Consider the following 25,093-nt stretch of genomic DNA (forward strand, 5'->3'; position numbering starts at 1 on the left):
AGAAAAGAAACCAATCTTTTCACATTTTCTAGGTCAATAGTACCAGTTACCAATTCTTTTATTTCAAAGATTGCTGGAAGGATATTGAAACGTGACAAGATACAGCTCAGTGTATTATTGTCTCACTAAATCAGCTGTAAATTTCCCAAACCCAACTTGTGTCTGTCCAAGAATTTGGTGCCTGGGGGGGTCAGTTGCTGGACTCTGTCTAACAGGTGTGTTATAACAGTCTTCTGTTGCCCTCAGTCATTTACGCAGGACTTAGAGTGCCCAGGGCTGTTGTTCCGCAGTCTCAAGTCTCCTGGTTCAAATCCCACTACTGTTGTAGTGCCCTTACGGAAGGTACTTGCCCTGAACTGGCATCATAAAAATACCCTGATATATAAACAGGTAAAACATGGTAAAGTTACTTACATGACATTTAAAGTCACCTTGGACAAAGACATGAGATAAACAGGTTAATTTTAGTAACATGTGAGGGGTGAGAGATCTGAAAAGGCCTGAAACTGACTGGGCTATGGCCTTGTGAACCACTGTAATCTTCACCACTGATAAACCTGGAAGAAGCTTTACATTAAATTATTAATTCTTCTGAAGACACCAGGTTCCGCAGCAGAGTGCACATCTGTCGGATAATTCATCTCAATGGGCGGCCATGCTGGCTGTGTGCCGTAGCCTGCATGGCACTTCTAAACCTCCGTGTTTAAACGGAATGACCAGACACATGTCAGCCCTGGCACAGCAGCCTCTGCAGGCAGCACTCTTGAAGTGTGACCGCCATTTGACATGAGAACACTGCACCATACACCATATACAGTAAATAATTTCACTAACAGTAGAAATTAACGTGTGGAAAGTAAAATTAGGTTTTTCTGAGTGGAAAAAGATACGATCAGTAGATGCCTGTAATCTGTTCTGAAAACTAGAGATAAGTAAAGATTTAAAAGAAAGACATCAAGGAGAATCACGTGTTTTTAAGAGAACAAAAGAGTGGGGAACTGTAATAATAATAATTGTAGGGTGTCACGAATATTAGAATGCAATTATTTTCTTTGTAGCCCCCATTGATGGAGCCCAAGGTGCTTCACACAGGAGCAGAGACAGACGGGATGGGCAACAAAGTCGGAATGAATGAATGAATGAACGCGGAGCCCTGTGCGGGGATCAGGGAGGAGGAGGAGGAGGAGGAGGAGGAGCGCGCGGCCGCCGGGAGCGCACTTTCCCCCGCGCGCGTGCGCGCGCACACATCGCTCGCAGTCGCAATGACATTTACTATAATATTGTCAAGCGCGAGAAGAATTGTTTTCTCAATGGGGAGCGTCACTGACACTTTTCAAGGAAGGAGAAGAACCATCCTGCTCTATTCTTAACATTTACTTTTAAAATACCGCTTCCCGCTCGACACTTTTGGCTTCCCGACAGTAAGACTTTTCTCCTTTATTTATATAATTATTTGTTCAGCTTTTCTGTATTTCTGTAAAACGGAAACTTGTTTTTCTTTGGTTTTCTTTCCAATACTGACTAACTGATCTGCGCAGTTCCAAAGCAACTTGAACAAGCGATTTAATAGAAGTATATCATCGTAAAGGGTAAACGGATGAAACATTTGATTTGGACAGCAGTCAGTGTCCTGGGAAGAGCGGAACAGTTAGTTCCACTTTGTATCGACCCACATCCACAACAATGATTCAGTGGGGAAACGACACTGACTGTTTCGAATACTCTGTAAGTGTAACACTGTAATATTTTAACTGTCGACTAGATAGCACTTGGCACTGTGTAAACAAGTGCAAAACCCCATTGATGCCAGTGAAACCCCAGGGAGAAGACAGAGCACCTTCCTAGATACCTGGTGTCATGGGACACCTGTGCTTTGCGACCAAGTCATGGAGGATTTCACAGCTTAAACAGGGAATTTAAATGATTACTCTTTATTGTTAGCAGTAGAAGTTGTTTACACGCCACGTACTGTAAATCCATGTATTTGATCTTACTCAGCACCGTCTGCTCTAGCCTACATAAGGGGCCCGTTGTATTCGTCAGCACTAGGACATGTACAGCGGGCTGGAAAAGTTTAGCTCAAATTGACACACATGAGAGTTTCATTTTTTTCACAAATCAATAACAGTGACTCCATTTTGCTTGCAGTTCAAGTGTAACTGGATTGAATTGTGATGGTGTCCTCAGAATTTATGCATCGAGCAGACTGGGCGAAGCAGCATCAGTGACAGGTTTTCGTAACCATTGAACAAAATTTTGTTGTAATATTCAAAGCAGTAATGTTAGATACTGCAAAAATGTGGCTGTCTAGAAGGACTGATACGCCATTCACGTTATACAAATAAGGCATAAATCAAAAACATCTTATTGAAATTAAGCAGAAACAGAAGTCCTTGTCCGAGTAGGGATTTTTTTTTTTTTTTACAGTTTGTTTCAGTTTGGATTTTTCTAATGGGTCAGTTAATAATTTAGATTATCCATTCACTGCAGAATCAAACATCAGCCTATACTTCACACTTCCAGTTCTTCCAGAGTAAAGACTTCTTGTGATTTACACTCTATTCAGCCTCATTTCAAACTGTATGTACAGTAGGAAATAATGTCAGATAGACAATTTTTTATAAGGAGATAAATATATAATTTTAACAGTTTACAGACTATGAGCTTGTTTTAAATTACTTTATTCTTGGACTTGTATTTAGAAATACTACACTGAAGTGAGAATCCTGCTGTGATGGAGGATTTCTACTGTGTTTTATGTAACATGAGGCACACTCACAGTTGGCTCATTGCTATTGCAATGCTTAAATTACATACAGCCTGGAACAGTTTACTATACCTTTCCAGACTTGCATTTGTAAGAATGTTACATTCACTCAGTCATTTTCATGATGGCACAAGTAAAAAACTAATGCTGATATCATTTATAGACACACATACACACACACACACACACACACACACATTTTCAGAACCACTTGTCCCAAGTGGGGTCGCGGGGAACCAGAGCCTAACCCGGCAACACAGGGCGTAAGGTCGGAGGGGGAGGGGACACACCCAGGACAGGATGCCAGTCCGTCACAAGGCACCCCAAGTGGGACTCAAACCCCAGACCCACCGGAGAGCAGGACTGTGGCCCAACCCACTGCGCCACCGCACCCCCCTATCATTTATAGACAAGCCCTTAAAATCTAATATATTCAACATACGTGACAGCTTAACCTTTTCATTTGTAGTGGGTGCCACCGGGTGGTGAGAGAAGACGTGGGTTCGATCCCTGCTTAGTCTGTGTGACGTTTCTATGTTCTCCCCGTGTCTGTGTGGGTTTCCTCCCACAGTCCAAAGACATGCTGTTCAGGCTCACCCATGGTGTGTGAATGACAGAGTGTGTGTGTTCCACTGCTGTATGGATGAGTGACCCAGTGTAAGTAGTGTATCTAGCAGTGTAATTCACCTTGGTGAATAAGGTTTTTGGGCTCATAATACTTCATAGAGTTCATTGGAAGTTGCTTTGGGAAGAAGTGTCTGCTACATGAGTAAATGTAACAAAAATTCCTTGTGACAGTTTTTATGGAGGAGTATTACAGTGTTAATCTTAATGGCTACACTGTCAGTTGGCCTGTTAAACTTCTCTACAAATGAGAATATTCATTCAAGTTATGTACTGCAAAGCATTAAAAGACAGAAAGCCTTCTTGGTGTGTATGTTTGAACCTTCAATATATTGAAGCAGTGGCTCTGATTTCAAGAGCACTTTACCCAGACTTTATCTAAATCAAGCTCACGTGTGGCCAGACGGTCTCTAAGACAGACTTCCGCAAATCGGCCTTATCCCTGCATCGCAGTGCTGTAATTAGCCCTTCTGCTCTGAAGTTTGTCTCAAAGCTCCCTGAGAATCATTAGGAAGTGCAGGCTCTTTAGCCAGTTTGACAAATGATCATTGGTGAACTGCTCCTTGCTTTAATTTTGAAGACAATGTGTTGCCAGCTTTCTGATGTAGAAATTCATATGATACTGCTGAGATTAAGTTGGAAAGAGCTGAGAGAGTCTTTGGTAAAAACCTAAACTTTTGAACGGCAGGCAGTACTGTAGTTTTTATGATGCCTAACTTCCGCATGCCTTACAGACTGGCACTAATTCCCTTTCTAGTTAAAAATCTTTAAGTAATTTTACCCCACTGTTGTTTACCGCAGAGGGATTTTTTGGTCTCCTGGTCAACATTGCTTGTGAGACTGTGCTAAAAGATGGTAATTTAAGGCCTGCAGCTCTGGCCAACACCTCCACTTGGTTCTTGTAAAGACAAGCCATTGTATGTGGTATAACAATATAGCTTTGTTCTTCTGGGCAGAAAAAAAGCGGCCTGTCCTTGTGATACACACCTCTGCTTTCCCATAGATGTCATCTGAGCAGTGACATCACTGTGGGAATCACCCACACGTGCTGCAGACAGGCTGTTTCACACACACTACACGTTACTGTATGTGGCTTCCCACTGGGCCCTAATTAGACAACAAGCACTGATTATTTAACAGGTTTAGGGGTTTTGCTGCCTGGGCTCTTCTTACGCCTGATTTGTCCTAACCAAATCTCATGAAAAAACAATAAGCTATTGATGTCTCTTTCTGTTTGAACTATTTAAGTTTTACTCACCCTCTTCGGTGGCCTCAGGTGCTGACAAAGAACAAGGCTGTTGCTTTCTGCTCAACAGACACTTCTTTGGACTCTGAGCCCATTGCGGCTGGGTTCGTCGGGGTGGGACTGTCCCATGTTGGCATTGCTGAGGCCAGCCAAATCGGGTATTTGTGGTCCGCAGCAGGCTGTGGAGGGGGCTGCTAAGGGGGCTTCACTTGCTGGAATTATGAGCCCCCAGTCGTGCCACTGCACAGGAACAAAGTTATGATTATTGGGGAGGGAAGGCCCTCTAAAAGGTCCTGAGAGTCCTATACTGGTACTGAGTACTGGTAAACCTAACACTATAAGGCACTATAATGGACAAGTGTGTCACATTAATAATAACTAACCAACTAACCAATGTCAACAACTGCTTGTCCTGAATGGGGTAGCTGTGAACCGGAGCCTAATCCAACAACACGGGGTGCAAGGCCAAAGGGGGAGGGGTCACACCCAGGATGGAATGCCAGTCTGTCGCAAGGCACCCCCAAGCAGGGCTCGAACCCCAGACCCGTCATGCAGCAGGGACCGGCCAAATTTGCTGCGCCACCACACCCCTCCCCCCAACATTAATAACAGTGAATAATAATAGTAATTCAGATTTTAAATGAGTTTCTTGCATTGTCATGGTCCTGTTTGTTAATGCGCTTTCACTTTCAACATGCTCCAGGTTCTGCTTTGTTCTCTCCTGGACCAGTTTGAAGGAAGCGTGGTGTGTGTTTTATAACAATATGAAATCCATAAGGGAAGCAGTATTGCATACTTTGCCTACCATTAGTGCACAGGCCACAGAAATTCTGCCATGAGGGTAGTGCTATTGTACCAATAAAAACAAGGGTGCTGCTTTCTCATTGAAGTATACAGTAAAGAACAATAGTTTGCAGTAATCTTTACAGGATTACTTTCACAGCTTATTTACTACAATAAACTTTCCAGTGAAATTTCCTCAAGGGTGCAGGTGGCATGGTGCAGAGAGCTGCAGCCTGAAGCTGCCTGTAGCTTGAAGGGCCCAGGTCTGAATCCCACCTCCTGTTGTAGTAATCTTCATCAAGGTACTTACCCTGAACAGATAAAGTGAAAAATTACACTCCTGTATAAATCGGTAAATCACTGTAGGTACCTTACTGCTGTAAGGTAAAAATAAACCTATTAGTTAAAGAGGGATTTTAGAAACAACAGACAGTAGCCAGAAAAAGACCCCATGTGTACGTGCATGCATTTGAAAAATGTGAGTATATATATACAAAACATGCGTGTGTGTGTGTGTGTGTGTGTGTGTGTGTGTGTGTGTGTGTGTGTGTGTATATATATACGGGCATCGGAAACAACAGCAGAGGGTCATAGCACCAGCTACTGGTCGATAGAGCAATCACCCAAGACTCTAAGACCAGGCAAACCAACCTGAGCACTGCCTGGATTGATTACAAGAAAGCCTAAGACTCTGCTCCACACAAGGATACTGGAGTGCTTAACACTACACAAGGCCAACAGGACACTGATAGCCTTCCTCAAAAACTCAATGCGGCTCTGGAAAACAACACTATAAGCCAACTCCAAGGCCATTGCACAAGTGACCATCAAGTGCGGCATATGCCAAGGTGATGCGCTGTCCCCCTTGCTGTTCTGCATAGGCCTGAACCCCCTCAGTTAGATCATCGCAAAGAGTGGCTATAGATACAAGTTCAGAAGTGGAGTCACCATAAGCCATCTCCTTTACATGGATGACATCAAGCTGTATGCCAGGAGTGAACGAGACATCAATTCACTGATCCACTTCACCAGGATATATAGCGATGGCATTGGGATGTCATTCAGACTGGAAAAGTGTGGTCGAATGGTAGCAAGAAGAGGGAAGGTGATCAGGACTGAAGAAGTGGAGTTACCAGAAGGTAAAAACTTCTCACAATGCACGGAGGGTTCCACCCGAAGACTGTATGTTAAGTGAAAAGAAGGGGGCTGAGAATTAGTGAGTGTCAGAGCCACTACCCAGGATGAAACAAGGAGCATCCAAGAGTATATCAGGAAGATGACCCCCCACAAAAACTGCCAAGTGAGTACCTCAGGTAGCAGAAGACAGAGGGTGATGGGGAAGAGGAGGAGACATTGTGGAAGACCAAGCCCTTCCATGGGCTATACCACTGACAGATAGAGGGAGTGGCTAACATCAAGAAATCCTACCAGTAGTGGGAAAAGCCTGGTCTGAAGGACAGCACAGAAGCTATGATCATGGCAGCACAATAACAGGCTCTAAGCACCAGATCCATAGAGGTCTACCATAGCAGACAGGACCCAAGGTGCCGGCTGTGTAAAGATGCCCCTAAAACAGTCCAGCATATAGTAACAGAGTGTAAGATGCAAGCTGGGACAGCGTATACTGAGAGGCATAACCAAGTGGCTGGGATAGTGTACAGAACATATGTGCAGAAAACTGGAAGTCCCCAAGTCCAAATAGGAGACACCACCAAAAGTAGTTGAAAACAGCAGTGCTAAAGTCCTGTGTTCCAGACTGACAAGCAGTTGCTGGCCAACCAACCAGACATAGCGGTGGTTGACAAAGAGGAGCAGAGGGCAATTGTGATAGATGTAGCAATCCCAAGTGACAGCAATATCAGAAGGAAGGAGTATGAGAACATCGAGAGGAACCAAGGGCTGAAAGAAGAATTGGAACAGGTGTGGAAGGTGAAGTCCAGAGTGGTCCCAGTGGTAATAGGAGCACTTGGGGCTGTGATCTCCAGACTGGGAGAGTGGATCCAGCAGATTCCAGGAACAACATCTGAAGTCTCTGTCTAGAAGAGTGCAGTCCTAGGAACATCTAAGATACTGCGCAGAACCCTCAAACTCCAAGGACTCTGGTAGAAGACCAGAGCTTGGGGAAGGCACACACACCACCCCATGTGGGGGTAAGAGGAAGATTGTTTTCATCACAAATGTGTGTATATATATAAAATAACAACAATTCTCATCTTAAAACAAAATTACAAAAACATTAATTCTATTTCAAAACTCTGTGAACTATATAACTGATCAATATCAATGCATGTTAGGGATTATCTGCTTATGTAGTGTGTTCTGGAGTAGATGGAGCTGAAGTGAAAGCTTTGTACCCATGTGTACTGTTTGTTTATATACCTGTCTCCCTGTCCATGCGATTTTCACCAGTAAGATGTGCAAATCCTGGACACCCAGGTGCAGATGTGCACTGTGTGTATTAGTGCATTGTATGCAAAACCACACAGGTGTCACATTTTCAGCATTTTCTCTTCAGATGACAATAGCTGTAAACGTGCTTTCTGAATACCCAGAAACCCTCCAGTGTGTTCAGTGAACAAGACCCTTGTCCTGTTTAATGGAAGTGCTGAGGTTGCTGTAAAGGGAAGGTGTTCCAACCATAGCTGCACACTGGGAAATCCTACATCGAGACTAAGACCATCGCATTAGACAGAGGGGCCAGCCAGGATACCTGAAAATAGCTGCATGGAGGAGTGGCAGGGAGACCCAGGATGACACTATGACAGTGACTGATGGCGGAAAAGAGAACATGCAATCCCCCTGACAGCACCAGTCTGAGGACCACTGTACATGTCATTGCGTGATTCTCTTCTACTATCACTGTCCTGTGGCTCCCACAGCACCCCGTCTATGCCTTATCACCTTTAGTGCTCCTCAGCATGTTTCATCTGTGATGGAATTTTTTTAGGTTTTTTATTCTGTTTTACACATTTCTAAATAAGGAGAGACGCAGTTTCCCTGCAGCCCTCAGCGAAAGAAAACGGTGCATTTTCACTCGCTCTTGTTTACGCTGGTTCCTGCACTCGGCTCAAGCAAGAGGATTAGTGAAACAGTCCGACTGTGGAGTTTGTTTCTGTTTGCCTGTGTTAATATCCTCTTTCTCTGACCTCATATAACCAATGGGAAATGAGAACACAATCCTCTTTATTCCAGAACATTTTCAATCTATAGGAAATGAGGCTTCATGATTTTAGCTGTTATTTGAGAAGTGCAGTCTCTTTGTGTGGTTTGAAAAACATCACAGTATTCTTCATGTTTACGTTAGGACAATTCCATTGTATTTAAATCATAAAATATTTTAGTGTAGATTGTTTGGTGTTTATCCATATATTTGCTAGACTATCATCAATTACTATTATAAGTTATACTCTGTTGTGAAGTGCACTTTGGTTTACTAAGTGTCTGAGTTCGTTTACTTTGAGTATGTCCCTTCCTGGAAAAGTTTCTTACGAGTGAATAAATGTACATTAAATGTAAATGTATTTTTTGAGATAAATGTTAAAACACTCAACACTGAATTTCAGCTCCAGGACCAAATTGTAACAAATGGTTTTAAAGTAAGACACAATACCTATATATTAAATTTTACCTTCATTTTAGTGAAAATTCATGTAAACTGTAACTATAATAAACATATGTTATACAGAATATAACCTTCTAAATAACCAGTTACCTGAAGCTCAGTAAATTGCTTGGAATCTTTTATTTGCAGTTTTAATATTTCATGGCCATGTATGGAATTTGGCAACAGAAATTAATTTGCCATGTTCTGCTGCACTGTATTTAATAAGGCCATTGCTGTGCCTTAGCTTTTTTGGGGCCAGTGAATGAGCACTCATCATTCCTGGCTCATACATCGTAGCTTTATTTTTGTACACTTTGAGCACTGTGAAGTGTGATTCATATGAGCAGCATTAACACAGTGATATGTTCATTCTGCACGCAAACATTTGCACCAGTGTTGTACAACAATAGAAATCTTGCAGTCTCAATATCTCACATGGCATTCAAACCTCTCATATCAGACACAACAAAGGAACCATGTCAGAAAAGACTGTGAGTAAACATCACAGGAGATATCAGTGTTCCACAGGAGGAGGTCACATGATGTGTCTCTCTTCTATTCCATTTAAAATACATGTGTTGTACAAGGTTGTAAATGTGGCCACTATTTGCCTCTGTCGCACACTGGCCTTTGTGTGGTGGTGTTGCCCTGGACACCTGAATGCATCACCTTTGTTATTCCTGCCATTGCGTTATTGACTGGTGCTTTAATACCACGTTCTCTGCCATGTGACACAGTCTTGCTGGACGTGGGCTGATCCATTAGAGAGACAGTGCAGTTTTTGGCACAATGGTGTGTGGTATGTGGCACAATTGGGCCAAGTCTTTCTCTACTTGAGGTGTGGGTTGTATCTGTGCAACATTTATTAGCATCTGGCTGCTCCGAGTCTACTTCATTATCTATACAATCAATAAAAGCGAAACAATAGAGATGTACCTCCATTTATTCACTAAGTATGTTCCAGAAAATTCTGGGATATATAGTTCTAATAAGCAAAAAAATATAAGGTAAGCATTTCATTTTAACAAGACTGGCTACGGCCTACAAGACCATCAATGGATCTGCTCCTCTATATCCAAAAGACGTGATTATTTGCTACACTCCAGCAAGAATGCTATGCTCTGGCCGATTGGTGGTCCCATGTTTAAAAAAAAAAAAAAAAAAAAAAAAAAAAAGTATAAAAACACTAAGGTTTTTGCTTCTGGCTCCAGTGTTTTGGAATGACTTCCCTCTCTCACTCAGAACTATTAAATCTCTCTCAACATTCAAGAAGGGTCTGAAAATATCTCTTTGACTCACTTCTCCATTGATCTCCTATATGGTTTATAAACATATACTATGTTATCTGATTTTAGGAAAAAAAAAAAAACTACATGCAGCTTTGTGGAATGTGCAGTATACTGGTTTTGTACGATGGTAAGTGACAAACTGACTCTACTCTAGAATCACATGTCTAGATTCAGCTCTCTTCTTTTTTATTGGTGTAATGCACTTTTGTTTTCTGAGATATACGTTGCTTTCGAGAAAAGTGTCTGCTAAATTTATAAATGTAAATGCCTGAGGCCTGAAAAGTACAGATTAAAGGCAGTGTTACTCCACAACAGAAGAACGGGTCCAGCAGTGTTTTCAGGATGTGCCCTCACCCAGGCCCATAAAGATTACCCAAGGGTCTTGTGACAGATGGCCCATGTTGATTCTACACCATCTCTCTGGTGATGTGTCCCAGTAGATGCTCTGTCACCAAGCATTTGAAAAAGATGGAAAAGAAATGTTATGTATTGCACAATCCAATCATTCATGTTTCCTGGTTCATTTTGTGCCATTCTGTAGTGTATTTTCTGGAATTGCTACAGTAACAGAAGCACACACTTTTCAGCATCTTAATAGCATCAGGCTCTAATCCCAAGTGAGACACCTAACAGCTGAATGCTATGACCATTGTGTATACTCGTGTACGAATAGGACATATAAGGAAAATGCAGTGTTTAAAAATTGGAAACCATCATAATTCACAAAATTCAAACTGTCCAATATTTGTTATATTATATTGTACACTGTTGTTTTTCCACAGAGACTGAGCCTACAGCCTGATCCTGAAGAAACTGAAAGGCAGCTATGGTCCAGCAGAGGTGGGCATCAAGAAAGTCCTTATAGTCTGAGTGCCCAAACGGTTTCGTCCCTTTTCGGCCAGGGGTCAGAACACACAGTTCTTACACTCACAGTAGATTGGGGCTACAATTATCAATTATTTTAATAACTGAGTACTCTACCGATTATACTGAATATAAAGGATAGGAAAAATGATAAAAAAGTCTCTTAAAATAAACAATTACTTTGTTTAATTTTATAAAAATTTACATTTTTATTAAGTGGAATATTTAAATATCTGAAAATAAAATAATATATAATATTTGTATATACTGTATAATCTGAAGTCCAAACTAAACCTCTGTATCCATTAAGAGCCATATTAATTACACTTTAAGTTCCAAAGAAAACATATGCACTGAAATCCAGTGAAAAAATCACAAATATACTTAAAATTACTTTCCAAGGAACAGTCAAAAACTTCGCATTAGGAAACTAAAGTAAAACTAAACAATGAAAAATAAAAAAAATCAACACTGCTTGGCATATTTCATCATTCAAAGTTCTTATAGAGAAAGCAGTGCAAAAAATTTCAGAACTTATAATGTATAATTTGTTATAATTAAAGCATAGCTTAGCAATAATGTAATGTAATAATGTAAGGAGCAGCGAACAATAAAGTATTTTTTGAAGGCCTTTTGGCATCTGTATGAGGCAAAAACCAGTGCCCAAGAAGGCGAGAACAAAAACATAAGAGAATGCACATGCACACGTTCAAGTTCCCATGACAGCTGGCAGATCAGCAAAAGGTGCATTATTACCACCAAATGGGCTGGAGTGTTTAGATGAGATATTGAGAGTGCACGCCTCCCAAAAAAATTTGTCCATCTCCCACCCAGTGCGGTCATATCATAAGCTGAATGCCAGCTCTTAGCATAACAGGAGTTACCACTCGTGTGCTTGACTGTTTGCTATTTCACAATGACGTGCATAACAATAATGAAAGATATATATTGATGGAATGAGTCCTCGAAGCAGAAAATTTGAAATGAAGATTTGAATTAATCGAGTCATTCAAGGAATCATTTCAGCCCTACAGCAGATACCACAAATGTTGTTGCTGAGCAGTTCAGACTGCTCCAGTGCTGGGGAGCTAAACCTCTGCCGGTAATGCTTCTGGCTGAGGGATGTAGCAGACATCATTCCCCGCAGCCTCACTTTTCTCCAGATTGTAACCTGCCGTGTTATGAAACCGGTTACCTTTCATTTGTGATATAAGAACTAAAACTATGGTTACTTACTAAAATGCTTGCAGATTGCATGAAAACAGCAGAAGCCTGACCTGCTGGAGCTACAAGAAACATTTAGTTGCAGCCATTGCTGCTACAAGTGCCGCAACCAGTTTTTCACTATGAAGGGGAAATTACTTTTTCCACCTATGACTGCCCATGTCATTATCTTCCAAAGCAAGAAAGCAAAATAAAAACAATACTGGCGTTGCTTTTTCTCTCTCAGGCTCCATTCATATGCTACTGCAACCAGCGAAAAGATCTGATGAAATTTTATGCCAAAAAAGCTGCAAAAATTCTAAATTTTCATTCACGGCCATAAAGCTTTTTATTGTTGTGGCTGAACAGCAAAATGTATGTGTTGTCATCATAATTCATTTATAACAAGGTAATGAGGACTAAACAAACACTAAGTAACAATGTGCAGTTGAAGAAGGAGCTCTGGAGCTCTAATGCAGGATTTGGTATACAAAGTGTAATCAATACAACTGACCCTTACTGTACAAGGCAGTTTTATGAAATATGAACTGAATTCAATTTTAAATATGCACTATGAATTTTTTGGTTTACCCTCTGTGTGTTAGTACTTGCCTCTGCTGTGTATGTGATTTCTGAGTGGTGCTAACCAAAGAAAACTCTTCTGGGAGTTCATAAAGCCCATGTCCCAGTTTATCAGATATTCATTAGATCAAATATTCATTAATCTGAAGAACCCAGCAAATTAAAACAATACATTAAATATACTGCAAAACAGAATTTTAAAACAGCATCTGTTTACAACAGCTAAACGTACATCCCCGTGCTCCTGGGTGACAAGTTTACTGTGACCATCCCTCCGAACCTGATGCCTAGGCTCAGTTACTTGCTATTCTGTGTGAGCCACATAAAAGGGACCAAATGCAGAGATTTGCACCCATAACCACAGACACACCCAGATGCTGTAGAGCTGATAAAGCACAATGGCTGCCTACTATTAGCACGTTACTGTTAGTCCCTGTGATCAGTTCTGCACTGTGTACAAGTCATACCTCCCATGTTCGTGTAAAATTGGTCATATTATTAATACACACATAACTATGGCTATTCGTTAGCCATGTATACTCTCTCCAGCGGGTACATGTCCCAGGCCTGCAGTGTGGTGGCACAAACTGACGCTGTAACCTGTTCCATCCTAACAATGAATGGCCATGGATCAGTAGAGTATTAGCACTGCACTAATTTCTTGGCCTACAGCAGTAGGAATTTGGCTGCTCTTCAGCCATTTCAGGACGTTCTTGCTTCATTTGAGGGCTTGTGCGTGTGTGCGTGCGTGCAGTTCCAGGTCTCCTGAGCTCCGCCTCATCCCAGCAGCCCTGCTGTCCTAAAGGTGTGTATGAAGCTGAGCTCCACCTACTCTCCACCATGGCATAGACAGCTGGCAGAGCAGCCGAGATGATGGCCTCAGCCATTGCCGAGGGCACCCGGGACCGGCAGCCCCTCTCGCTGAATGGGGTGGATCCAGAAACATGCATGATAGTGTTTCAGAACCACTGGGCTCAGGTATGTGTCCTTTCTTAGTATTGTTAGTTGTTGGGACCCTTATCAAAGTTACACTACAGTTTCCCTAGAGCAGATCAGGATGAGCACCTTGCCGCACTTGGATTTCACTTGAAACAAAAAACGTGAAAACGTCTCGATCAAAATGCTGCCTCTCGTGATGGCAAAGATGACTGCAGTGGCAGTATCCTCATGGATCAGGATTGTGTAAGCAGGGCTTTAGAGCCTTTGCTGCCGTCCTGGCCCGCACTGCCTGTCCTACTTTCACCTCATAATAGCTGGCAGATTTGGTTTGGAGAGTGAGAGCACAGCGCTCATCCCTGGAACACGTACACCACTTAAAGGGCTGAAGGGACCCACATGGGCATTGTTTCTGAACCACACAAAGGAGCAGTGGCCTGAAGTTAACCTGTTGGTTTATTCTGGCCTCAAAACATTTAAAGAAAATAGTGGAGCAGCTTCAAAGATCATTAATGGATGTTTAAAACATTAAATTGCAAAAGTGTACACCAGAACTCACAGATTTCACACATCCACACAAATAGGTACCTTCACAGTGAAATCATGTTGACTGGTCTTCGTTGTTTCTAACAGGTAATTTATTATATTTTCGTTTTAATCTAGTTATGTATATATGTGAGAATTTCAACATAAGATTTGTTTATTGTCTCAAGTTATTAACACTGTAAGAAGAATTACTGTCAAATCCAGAACAATATGGATTCTCAACAAGTGTGATTGGCTTTCTCCTTCGGATTGCAGTTGTAAAATAGTATCAGTTCTGGGTTGTATGTTGGTTATGTCATTAGAGTTACGCTAGGGTGGAATAGGCAGCGGGTGGTGTACTGGTTAGCACTGTGATCTTGCTCTTGAAGGACATAGATTTAAATCCTACCTCCTGCGGTAGAACCCTTTAGCAAAGTATTTACCTTGAATTGAAATTATAAAAATGACTCTGCTGTATAAATGTGGTGTATAAATCAGCGTGTCACTTGTGGAGAAAAGCATAAGCTAAGTAAATAAATCTGCAATACTTATTTTTTCAACCTTTTTTCAACCATTCATTGAGAAAGAACTTAAAGAGCTCGGTGGGATGAGAGCACTGGCAGTTGCAATATGCACTGTCCGGCTGTAGGGTGCAGCGTGAGTGCTGACAGTGAGCACAGCCTTCTGTTTTGGAGTGGTATAAACTGACTGGTGACTAGGTGGGTGTGCCGGGACCCACAGTGCCTGTAAAGCCCAGTGTCTTTGCTCTCCTGCTCAGGTGGTGAAGATCCTGGACAAGCATGACCCTGTGCGGAGTGGCGGTGGCACCGGGGTCCTGCGGTATGGGCCCATTCCAGGTGACGAGGCCAGCGCTGTGCAGAATTACGTGGAGCACATGCTTTTCCTGCTGATGGAAGAGGGTTGCGGCCAGGCAGGTGCCATGGGCCCCATCCTGGAGTTCGTGGTGACGGAGAATGTCATGGAAAAGCTGTTCCTGTGGAGTCTCCGGCGACAGTTCACCGATGATATGAAGCTGGAGCAGCTGCGCATGTATGAGATGCTGGTGGGCGGCTCACGGCAGCCACTGCTTCACCACAAGCCTGTGCTGCGGCCCCTCATGACACTGCTGAGCTCGTGCTCTGGCACCACTGCACCTGCGGTTGAGGCCCAGCTCGTTCTTCTTCTCCACCAGCTCTGCTCCATCCTGGGCCATGACCCCTCTGTGCTAGAGCTGTTTTTCCATGCAAGTGAGGACCAGGGTGCTGCCAACTTCCTCATCTTCTCCCTGCTCATCCCGTTCATTCACCGGGAGGGTGCAGTGGGCCGGCAAGCCCGCGATGCGCTCCTCTGCATCATGGCACTGTCGGCCGAGAACTGCGTGGTGGCCGAGCACATTGCCGAGAACACCTACTTCTGCCCTGTGAGTGTCTGCTGGGCGCGTCTCCAAGTACTGTCTCACTGATCCCTGCCTCCGTGGCTCTTCAGCCTCAGGTCCTCTTTGTCAGTCTCACTATTCCTTCATAGTTACAGTGAATGCAGCACAGCACACACTGCTCTCCTTTTGCCACCTCATGTGTTTGTGTGGGTTTCTTCCCACAGTCCAAATACATGTGTTTCAAGTGCACTGGTAACACTAAATTTGCCTGTTGTGGGTGTGAATTGGGAGAGTGTATGATTGCCCTGTGACTTAGCGGTGTCCTGTTCAGAGTGTACCCTGTCTCATGCCAACACTTCCAAGACAGGAACTCTACAACTCTGAACAGGACAAATAAGGTTAATGATGAGTGGAACACTGAAATATGAAAAGTACTTCATTTCTGTTTTGCATTCAAGAAAAATATAGACTGTTTCCTGAAGTATGAAGTTTAAGTCACTGGCAAGCTATCTATCTATCTATCTATCTATCTGTCTGTCTGTCTGTCTGTCTGTCTGTCTGTCTGTCTGTCTGTCTGTCTGTCTGTCAGTCAGTCAGTCACTGGACAGGAGACTGCTGAAGGCTTCCACTTTGCATTCATTTTCAGGATGCGTGTAACACTTCATTTCCCCAAAGCAATTACTTTCATGTTAAACCCACCTTGAAAATTATAGTTTAATTAGCGGAACTAATTGGCTCACAAGTAGCACGATGACAATGTGGTACTTAATAACTGCCTATGAATAAGTGGCAGTGAGCACCAGTCTCCACAATGCACACTGGTTATTTCCATTAGAGGGGTGCGGTGGCGCAGTGGGTTGGACCACAGTCCTGCTCTCCGGTGGGTCTGGGGTTCAAGTCCCGCTTGGGGTGCCTTGCGACGGACTGGCGTCCCGTCCTAGGTGTGTCCCCTCCCCCTCCGGCCTTACGCCCTGTGTTACCGGGTAGGCTCCGGTTCCCCACGACCCTGTATGGGACAAGCGGTTCTGAAAGTGTGTGTGTGTGTATTTCCATTAGAAATGTTAAATATTAATAAGGGCAAGGTGATTAAAAGATCAAATTATAAAAATGATGATAAAGTTTAGGGTTGTTCTGTGGTTGTGATCTTATCGGTCTTTTAACCAGAATCGTGTTCTGGCAAATTTTGCAAAAACAGAAGTGAAAAGAGAGTGGAGGTATGAAGCGGTTGACACTTCTTAATGGTCTTTAATGTGGTCTTCCATGTGGTGACTTCACTCTACACTGGTCAGTTTGCAAACCTTTGGCCACCTCTCATTCCTGGGAAGTTATTTTTAATTTTTGCTCACTGGTTTAGCTGGAGATTCACTCTTATTCCTCAGTTTTACACATTGTAAAGTCCAGGACATTTTCCAGTATGACCTTGAACCACCTAATCCAGCCAATGATTCGGTTTTGCATCAGATTACAGGGTTCTGATTACTTTGGCCTTGATGATGGGATTTTGTTGAAAACAAAGCCACCAACATCTCTGAACTCTAGGTGACTTGGGCAGATCCATGTAAAAGCAAGTGTGTACTGATTGGCCATGTTCCACAGAGGAACTTCCTGTTTGTTGCGTCACGTTTTTCACTCTCCAGTGATCAGCTGACACCAGGGCTGGGGTGGGGGGGCTCTCCCATTGCCCCTCCGCTGTCATCACAGAATGAGTACATGACTGAACATTCAAAGTGATGTAAAGAGGATTACCTATTCAATATATATTACAGTTACAAATTAGTGATGCGCTTCTGTGGATTTGCAAACAGGAGGGCTATGGAGTCAAGTCATATGTAAAATGTGAAAATAAAAAATAATGTAGAAATATATAAATAGATATAGAAAACAGAACAATCTGGTTGCTCCTGCTGTGAACATTCTTTAAGAATTTTCAGTAACCTTTGTGAAAATTATTTCTTGTCACAGTTCTTTTTCACAACAATTAATATATATTTGTTATGCATATATTCTCATTACCAAGCAGATAAATCCCCAACATGTTTTCATTCCAATGTTTAAGACTGTTGGTGTCAACATTTTTAAGACAGAAACAGACTAAAAAACCCTGCTGTTCTTGCAACATCATTTGGAATTTGTGGTTTGTGAGAAAAACAGCTGGCTCTCTGTGTATTCTCCTGAGACCCAGCTCTTCATCTCTGTTCATTCTAGAGACATTTTTAGATGCATCTCCCGTTCTATACATGCTACAGTGCTGAGTGTGCAGTTCATACAGGATATGGTATTGTGTGTTTACGAAATGCCACATTTGGGGGCCCCTGTATCCACACTCTACCATCCCTTCCCCCACCACCAGGTACTGGCTACGGGACTGAGTGGCCTGTACTCCTCCCTGCCCACTAAGCTGGAGGGGCGCGGTGAGGACTGGCACCGTCTGGAGTACACTGACTGGCGGTCCCTGCCTGCTCTGGTGCAGTTTCTCAACTCCCTTGAGTTCTGCAATGCCGTCATAAAGGTAGGATAGCAACCCCTCTAGTGGCAAGGCCAGGTAGTGCTACTCTTGTTACCAGTCTTCTGATTAGATAATAATAATAATAATAATAATAATAATATGACGATGATGAGGATGATGATGATGATGTTAAACTACCTTGCTAAAGGGGAAGAACAACCTGGTTGCTCATGTGACTTGAACTGGCAACCTTCTAGTTTTGTGCCAGTAACTGCTGTGCCACATGCTGTCTGTGCTGTTCAATATGCTCCCAGGTGGCCCACCCATCCATCAGGAGCCAGCTGGTCAGTTACATCTACAATGGCTTCTTGTTGCCTGTGGTGGCACCCGCTCTTCACAAGGTCAGGGCACGGTAACACCAAACCCGACACTGGGGGTCAGGAGGGCTCCGTTTGGGTTGTGGAATGCTAATGGTACGGGCCGCGTTTCTTTCTGGCCACAGTTAACCTTTGAGGAGGTGATGACCACCACAGCTTACCTGGAGCTGTTCCTGCGCAGCGTCATGGAGCCCGCCCTCCTGCAGACATTCCTCAGCTTTATCTTGCTGCACCAGCATGAGAATGTTCATATCCTAGACACATTGGTCAGCCGCATCAACACGCCCTTCCAGGTGACCCGGGGCAGCATCTGCTTCAGGTCGCTGCCTACAGTAGTGCAGAAACATTAGTTGCAGGAAGCCAACTATTGGAAGCAGGTTTCATTGTGGATTTTTGCAGAGCAGTGTGTTGTGCCACCAAGTCTCATGATGTGCTTGTGTTGCAGCTTGGCACTGTGTCCCTGGGCCTGTTTCGAACCCTCACTGGTCTCTACTGCGAGGATGTCATGCTTCAGCTTATCCTCAGGTGAGTAAGTGCATCCTTATTTCTACAAGGTGGCTCTTTATATTGCTCGGGAACCTTCTGGAGCAATGTGCTTTATCTCATCACAACCGCCCCAGACGTGATACACACATACACAATAGCTGAAGCCGCTTGTCCCAAGAGGGGTCGCAGCAAGCCGGAGCCTAACCTGGCAACACAGGGCGCAAGGCTGGAGGGGACACACCCAGGACAGGACACCAGTTTGTCACAAGGCACCCCAAACAGGACTCGAACTCCAGACCCACCAGAGAGCAGGGCCTGGTCAAGCCCGCTGTGCCATCGTGCCCCCCCAGACATGATATAATTTATAAGAAATGCTGCTTGGAACAGGATTAGTGCAGTGCTGCTGCTGATGTCATGGTGGCTGCTACCTGTTATGATAGTATGATAGTACCCCGATGCCCTCCAGACAGCTAACTATGTGTTCAAAGATGGGTAGAGTAACAAACAAATTTGTATTATGGATGTTCATTTTACTGATGCCTTTGTCCAAGGTGAATTACAGCATATGCTGTATTGAGGTACTTAAAATCATATATGCATTTACTAATTAGCTTGGTCATTTTTACTGTGCCTGTATCAGGGTACGGCAGGAGGAGGGGGCATCTGAACCGCCCGGGACAGCTGGTACTATAATGATTAGAACTGCTGCCTTTGGACCCAAAAGTTGCAGCTTTGATTCCCACCTTCAGCTGTAGTGCCACTGAACAACGTGCTTACCTTAACTTGCTCCAGTAAAAATTACTCAGCTGTATAATCGGTAAATAAATGTAGGTACCTTAATAGTGCAAGTTGCTTTGGAGAAAAGGGTCAGCTACATGAATAAAGACAACGCAAGACCTTTAACTGCAAGGTGATGGCACTAGCCAGTACGCCACTAACCACCTGTTTCTTTCTTTTGTCTAACAGTGTTGTCTAACGCAGGTTGTGGTTCCCAATTTAAAAAAATTAAAATTATTGTTCAGGGAGGCTGCAAACTTTCACTGCAGTTTGTGCGACTGGGATAACATCACCGTGTACACCAAGTCCTCACAAATGTTACGAACATCTGAGTTATGACTCTTCAAAGACACATTTTTAATTTTGCTGCAGCGTGAACATCACCTGCATTTCCAGCCATTAGTTGATGCATTTCCCCAAATTCATTTAGTGTTAAGCTATTCGCACTTTTAAGCCAATTTACCCATTTATAGCAGGATAATTTTTACTGTACCTGAGGGCAGGTACCTTAATCAAGGGTACTACAGCAGGGGGTGGGCAGAGCAGCTCTAACCACTATGCCACCTACTGCCCTGCCTATACTATAGCAGGCAGGAAAATGCAGCCAAAGAGTAGGAATGTAGGACTGGATCAGTTCAACTCCCTTCCACGGTGTCTACTGTTCCTGGGCAACTGACTAGTAGTGTTAGCTCTAAAATTTTAATAAGGGAATTGTTCCCCAAAGACTTTGGCAAAGCTCTAAGAGAAGGCTTAAGGTTCTCATAAAAAGTAGACTTTGAAAATTAACATCAACATAAGTGACACTCGTTCCTGGGAAGTACTCTTCCAAATTTGCTCACACTGCGAGTCACAGGTTTTGCCCAAGATTCACTCTGGTACAAACAAAACAAGGCGGCTCGTGTCGTGACCAACACCTCCCAGCGCCATTTTCCCCCATAGACTCCCTCTGCAGGGGGACGCGGACGGCACTTGCAGTTCGCCTCAGGATCTAGGATCTGCTAAAACTCCCCTTACTGACATTCTACGTGACCCTGCACATCAGGGCGATGATGAATATTACCCTAGTTTCAGGATGCGAGGGCGAGGGCTCTGTTTTACTAGACACTAACCCGAATTTAAAAAGACAGACGCCAAAACGAGACGCTGCTCCCATCCTCGCGTCGTCTTCGTTAATAACGACAAGAACGCAGCGGTGTTACGTCACAGTCGCAACTAATCCCGTGCAATGCGCCCCTAGTGGCTGTTAGCTGAACAACACCCTGAGTCGCCACTGGAAATAGTTGACTGTACTCTACAGTAAGTGAGTAAATTAATCAGCAGATATAAAAACAATTCGATTCTGAAACCGCACCGTTATGGGCGTCACACTGCGTCGATGATCAATAAGCAGAGGAGGAATGTTTTACGAGTTAATGGAAGAAATCCATTAATCTGTATGAAAAAGGAATTTGTACAAATTACGTGTTTTTATTTTCATTGTCATTTTAGAATAGTTTTAAATGTAATATAGCTCAGAATTAATCAAGTGTTCAAATAATAAAGTAATACTGCATATTTTTTATTTATTATGGCTATATCCAAGAGTTTTGCATGACCTTACCTATAAATAAATCCAGGTACATCTCTGTCAATACTCTTCTGTTGATTGCAGAGCTAAAAAAGCAAGCTGAAAGTAGCAAAATTCTGACAAATAATCACATGTTGTTTCAAGCTAACAAAAAACTTTCAAGATTATGAAAAAAACAGCAAAATTAAAGACCGATAATGGACTGACCTACCATTCACAATGTTCCCTGCCTTATGCCCTTTGTTTCCAGGATGGGATCTGGAACATGGGGACCCTGCAAAGGATAAGTGCTTCAGAAAAATGGAGTAAATAAATAGAGTCCTCACAGCAAATTTTAAATGTATTATAGCTTTTCCTGCAATTGTTACAGAACCTAACCTCAGGATGTCTGTATTATTGCACTTTTATTGATTATGGTGTAATGTTTGAATTATGAACAGATGGAGATCCAAAGAGGCTTCCAGCCCCTGTTGTCTTTGCAAGGTGAGAACCATGAATCACATGAATCACTGCACCACATTTCTTCAGGTACCTGGTCCCCTGCAGCCACATGATGCCGAGCCAGCGGCGGGTGCTCAGGGAGGGGGACTACTACTCGGTGTCAGCGGCTCGCTTCCTGTCCCTCATCCCTGCCTGTTGTCTCCCGAAGCCCAGGCCTCTGCACACGCCGCCACTGGACTGCATCCTCTGGTCCAAGGGCGCAGACGGCCCCTACGGAAGAAACCGTGGTAACGTCTGCGTTGCTATGGTAACCTGTTGGTACTTTTCAAAACTGGCATTTTATTCTGAATCATAGTGTGCTCTCACTTTTCATCTCTGATTTATGAGCAAGGATTCTTGCCCCCATGTTTGCTTTTAGATCAGTTTTAGCACATCGTTGAAAATAATGAAATAATGCTCGATATCATCGAAAACAAGAATTATCTTCTCTCTAAATCAGTGGTGGTCGCCTAGCTTGGGATGCTGTATTGCGGTAGCTTGTTTTGTTAATATCTCCTTTGTGTGCTACCGCTGAAGGTCCCTGTATTTCCGACCAAGGCGAGGCGCTTTCCGAAGAACACTGCATGGAATTTTCCTGCATAATCGGGCCAGAGGTCTCCATGGATGTCGACTACCTGCAGTACCTGTATGATGCCCGAGATAGCGTTAGCCACAGTATCCGGGCGTGCCGGGTATGGTCGGCCCCGTACGATGGCTACGACCCTCCTCCTGAGCTCTTCCAGTCCTGCCCTCCGGAGGATGGGTTGGGAAGCCCACCCAGACGGACACAGGGCTCACACCTGGTCTCTGCCAATGACAAGGTCAATCACCTGGAGCTCGAGTGGGACGACAGTTTTGATGCTGTCCCTTGCCCTGGTGAGAGCGAAGAGCTGCAGACCAACAGGCCCTCGGTCCCTGCAGAGCCACCGAAACACATCCAGGAGATGAAGAGGAGCGCCCTCATGCTTATCAGGGGCTCCTATGTAGAGGAGTCTGAATTTCAGGATGATGTCATGGTGTATAGTCTTGTCGCACAGAAGGATGCCCAAGACGTGGTGGATCGCAGTGAGTGGAAGCGCCAAGGGATGGAGCCGGCAACGTCCAGCCCGGAGAAAGGAGCCCCACAGGGACAGAGCCAGGAGCAGCCAGGCATTCCCCTTCTCAATGGGCTGAGCTCCATCACAAAGCATCCAGAGCCAGAGGAACTCAACCAGCTGACCGTTGGTGTCACTTGGGACAAGCCAGAGCACAGCAATGACGCAGGCCCCCCAAGCCGGCCAGGAGAGGACCTCATCTCCCAGTATGAGGAGCTCATCGGGGCTCTGGGAGTGGAGTCGGGGAGCCCAACGAAAAGCCAGAGTGGCTTCAGAAGGACCATCAGCCCTGCGGAGGAAGATGAGGTGGACTTCTCCTCCTTCAGTGCTGACACTCCAGAAGCAGAGAAGACCCCGTCACCAGAGGGATCAAGAAGTCGTCAAGGAAGCAACGTCCAGGCAGCCCCTTTCACGGGTGAGATGGCTCCTCTTCCCATATTTGGTGTCTGCCAAACTGCTGTGTCACATGTTGGAGGTAAAGGCCATTTGTCTCCACCCTGTACCACAGGGCCATTCATCAGCGTGCTGCTGTCCCGCCTGGAGAACATGCTGGAAAACTCGCTGCATGTGAACCTGCTGCTGACGGACATCCTGGCTCAACTGGCAACGTACCCACAGCCATTGCTGCGCTGCTTCCTGCTCAACACCAACATGGTGCTCCAGCCCAGCGTGCGCTCACTCTACCAGGTCCTGCACTCACTTTTACTCATTTACTTTAGACGTTTTGTCTCAAGGCTGCTTACACCGATCTACCCATTCTATAGCTGGGTAATTTTAACTGTACTAATTCAGAGTAAGGGCCTTGATCAGGGGTACTGGAGCAGGAGACAGGATTCAAACCTGTGTCCTTCACATGCAAGGCAACAGCTCTAACCACTCCACCACTTGCTAAACACTTACACTGTTGCATGCAGTTATGACCTACATCCCCAGCTCTCACTGTTACTTTGGCACTAGTGCAGTAGCATCCTGTGTACCACCTGCAGGTCCTCGCATCCCTGAAGACACAGATCAACCAGAGAGTCTCCGCGAGGCCTGACTTTGAGGTGCTGGTGGCAGAGGCACAGCGGTACTTACAGGCCAGGGAAGAGGCGCTGAGAAGTCATGGTGAGTATCTCCTAGAGAGCTGCATTTATCCACCAGTCTCACCGGGGACGCTGGTTAATTTTAAAGAAACGGCAGTATGCTGATAGACAGCAATAGACAGACAGACAGTAAATCTATAGTAAATGTTTCTAGAAGCTGTCTCAGAAAGTCCTCTGCACTGGAGTCCAGTGGCCCATCATCAGGCTTTGACCCTCTCCATTGGCTTTGACCCTCTCCATTTGTTGCAGATGTGCATCATGACTCCTCGGTCGGCGAGAGTGGCACGCTGCCCCCCGGCGGCCGGACCCCGAGAGACATGCCGGCCCTGCCCAGGATCCCTCCCCAGGCCAGGAACGCAGCGTTTGCTACGGTCATCTACTCGGAGTTCCTCAAAGAGCTGGCGGCCATCGCCCAGGAGCACTCCATCCAGTCCCACCTGCCCTTCAACGAATAGGTCAACGGGGTCACATCATCAGGCCTCCCGTTACAATATTTTTGACAGCTGAACATTTGAAAGCCCTTTGAAACCTTTCACATTCCTGACACTACTTGACAACAAAGATACCTCTTGTGAGACGAAACCTTACGTTTAAATATGGATACCTTATATTTTACATTATCTTGATATTTCCTACTATTGAAGCCATCCTTTGTGTGATGATGGATCTTAATTTATGTATTTGGAGCTCAGAAAAGCAGTGGTCTCTCTTTCTTTCCTTCACTTGCACTGATCCGGGTCCTTTTAGGGTGCAAGACTTGGTTTTGCCGTAGTAAGTCCATTACACTGCAATAAAACAGTAGGGTCAGTTTGGGTCACTTGACTAAAGTTAAGGAGTAGCTGTAAGTGCTGCTACAGAATATTGTGCTGTTGAAATTTCTCTTCTTGGGCATTTTCCGCTGTACAGATCCTAGACTACTCTTGGTCGTCTGTCCCTGGATATTGCTGCCTTACATAAGCAATGTTCTCGTGTGCCGGCGCTGG

The 25,093-nt window shown here is 44.2% G+C and overlaps 1 protein-coding gene across 1 annotated transcript; it reads left to right on the forward strand.

The window, feature by feature from the left end:
• Positions 1-1,288: 1,288 nt before the first annotated feature.
• LOC108936704 (protein FAM160A1-like) lies at positions 1,289-24,685 on the forward strand. The gene is made up of 13 exons (XM_029250559.1): positions 1,289-1,421; positions 11,096-11,153; positions 13,717-13,940; positions 15,202-15,843; positions 18,149-18,307; positions 18,559-18,645; positions 18,747-18,914; positions 19,067-19,146; positions 21,980-22,179; positions 22,469-23,440; positions 23,534-23,712; positions 24,012-24,126; positions 24,360-24,685. Exons 3-13 carry the CDS (start codon positions 13,833-13,835, stop codon positions 24,563-24,565), a joined length of 2,916 nt encoding a protein of 971 aa, XP_029106392.1. The 5' UTR covers positions 1,289-1,421; positions 11,096-11,153; positions 13,717-13,832; the 3' UTR covers positions 24,566-24,685.
• The last annotated feature ends 408 nt before the right edge of the window (positions 24,686-25,093 follow it).

This window comes from Scleropages formosus, chromosome 3, assembly GCF_900964775.1.
Source record: "Scleropages formosus chromosome 3, fSclFor1.1, whole genome shotgun sequence".
NCBI lineage: Eukaryota > Metazoa > Chordata > Actinopteri > Osteoglossiformes > Osteoglossidae > Scleropages > Scleropages formosus.

What these genes read in the sequence shown, in the direction of transcription:
- LOC108936704 (XM_029250559.1), top strand. Translation starts at nt 13,833, where the DNA reads ATGATGGCCTCAGCCATTGCCGAGGGCACCCGGGACCGGCAGCCCCTC. An exon ending in TTCAGAACCACTGGGCTCAG is followed by an intron (nt 13,941 to 15,201) that starts GTATGTGTCCTT and finishes TCTCCTGCTCAG; the next exon opens with GTGGTGAAGATCCTGGACAA. An exon ending in TGGCACCCGCTCTTCACAAG is followed by an intron (nt 18,646 to 18,746) that starts GTCAGGGCACGG and finishes TTCTGGCCACAG; the next exon opens with TTAACCTTTGAGGAGGTGAT.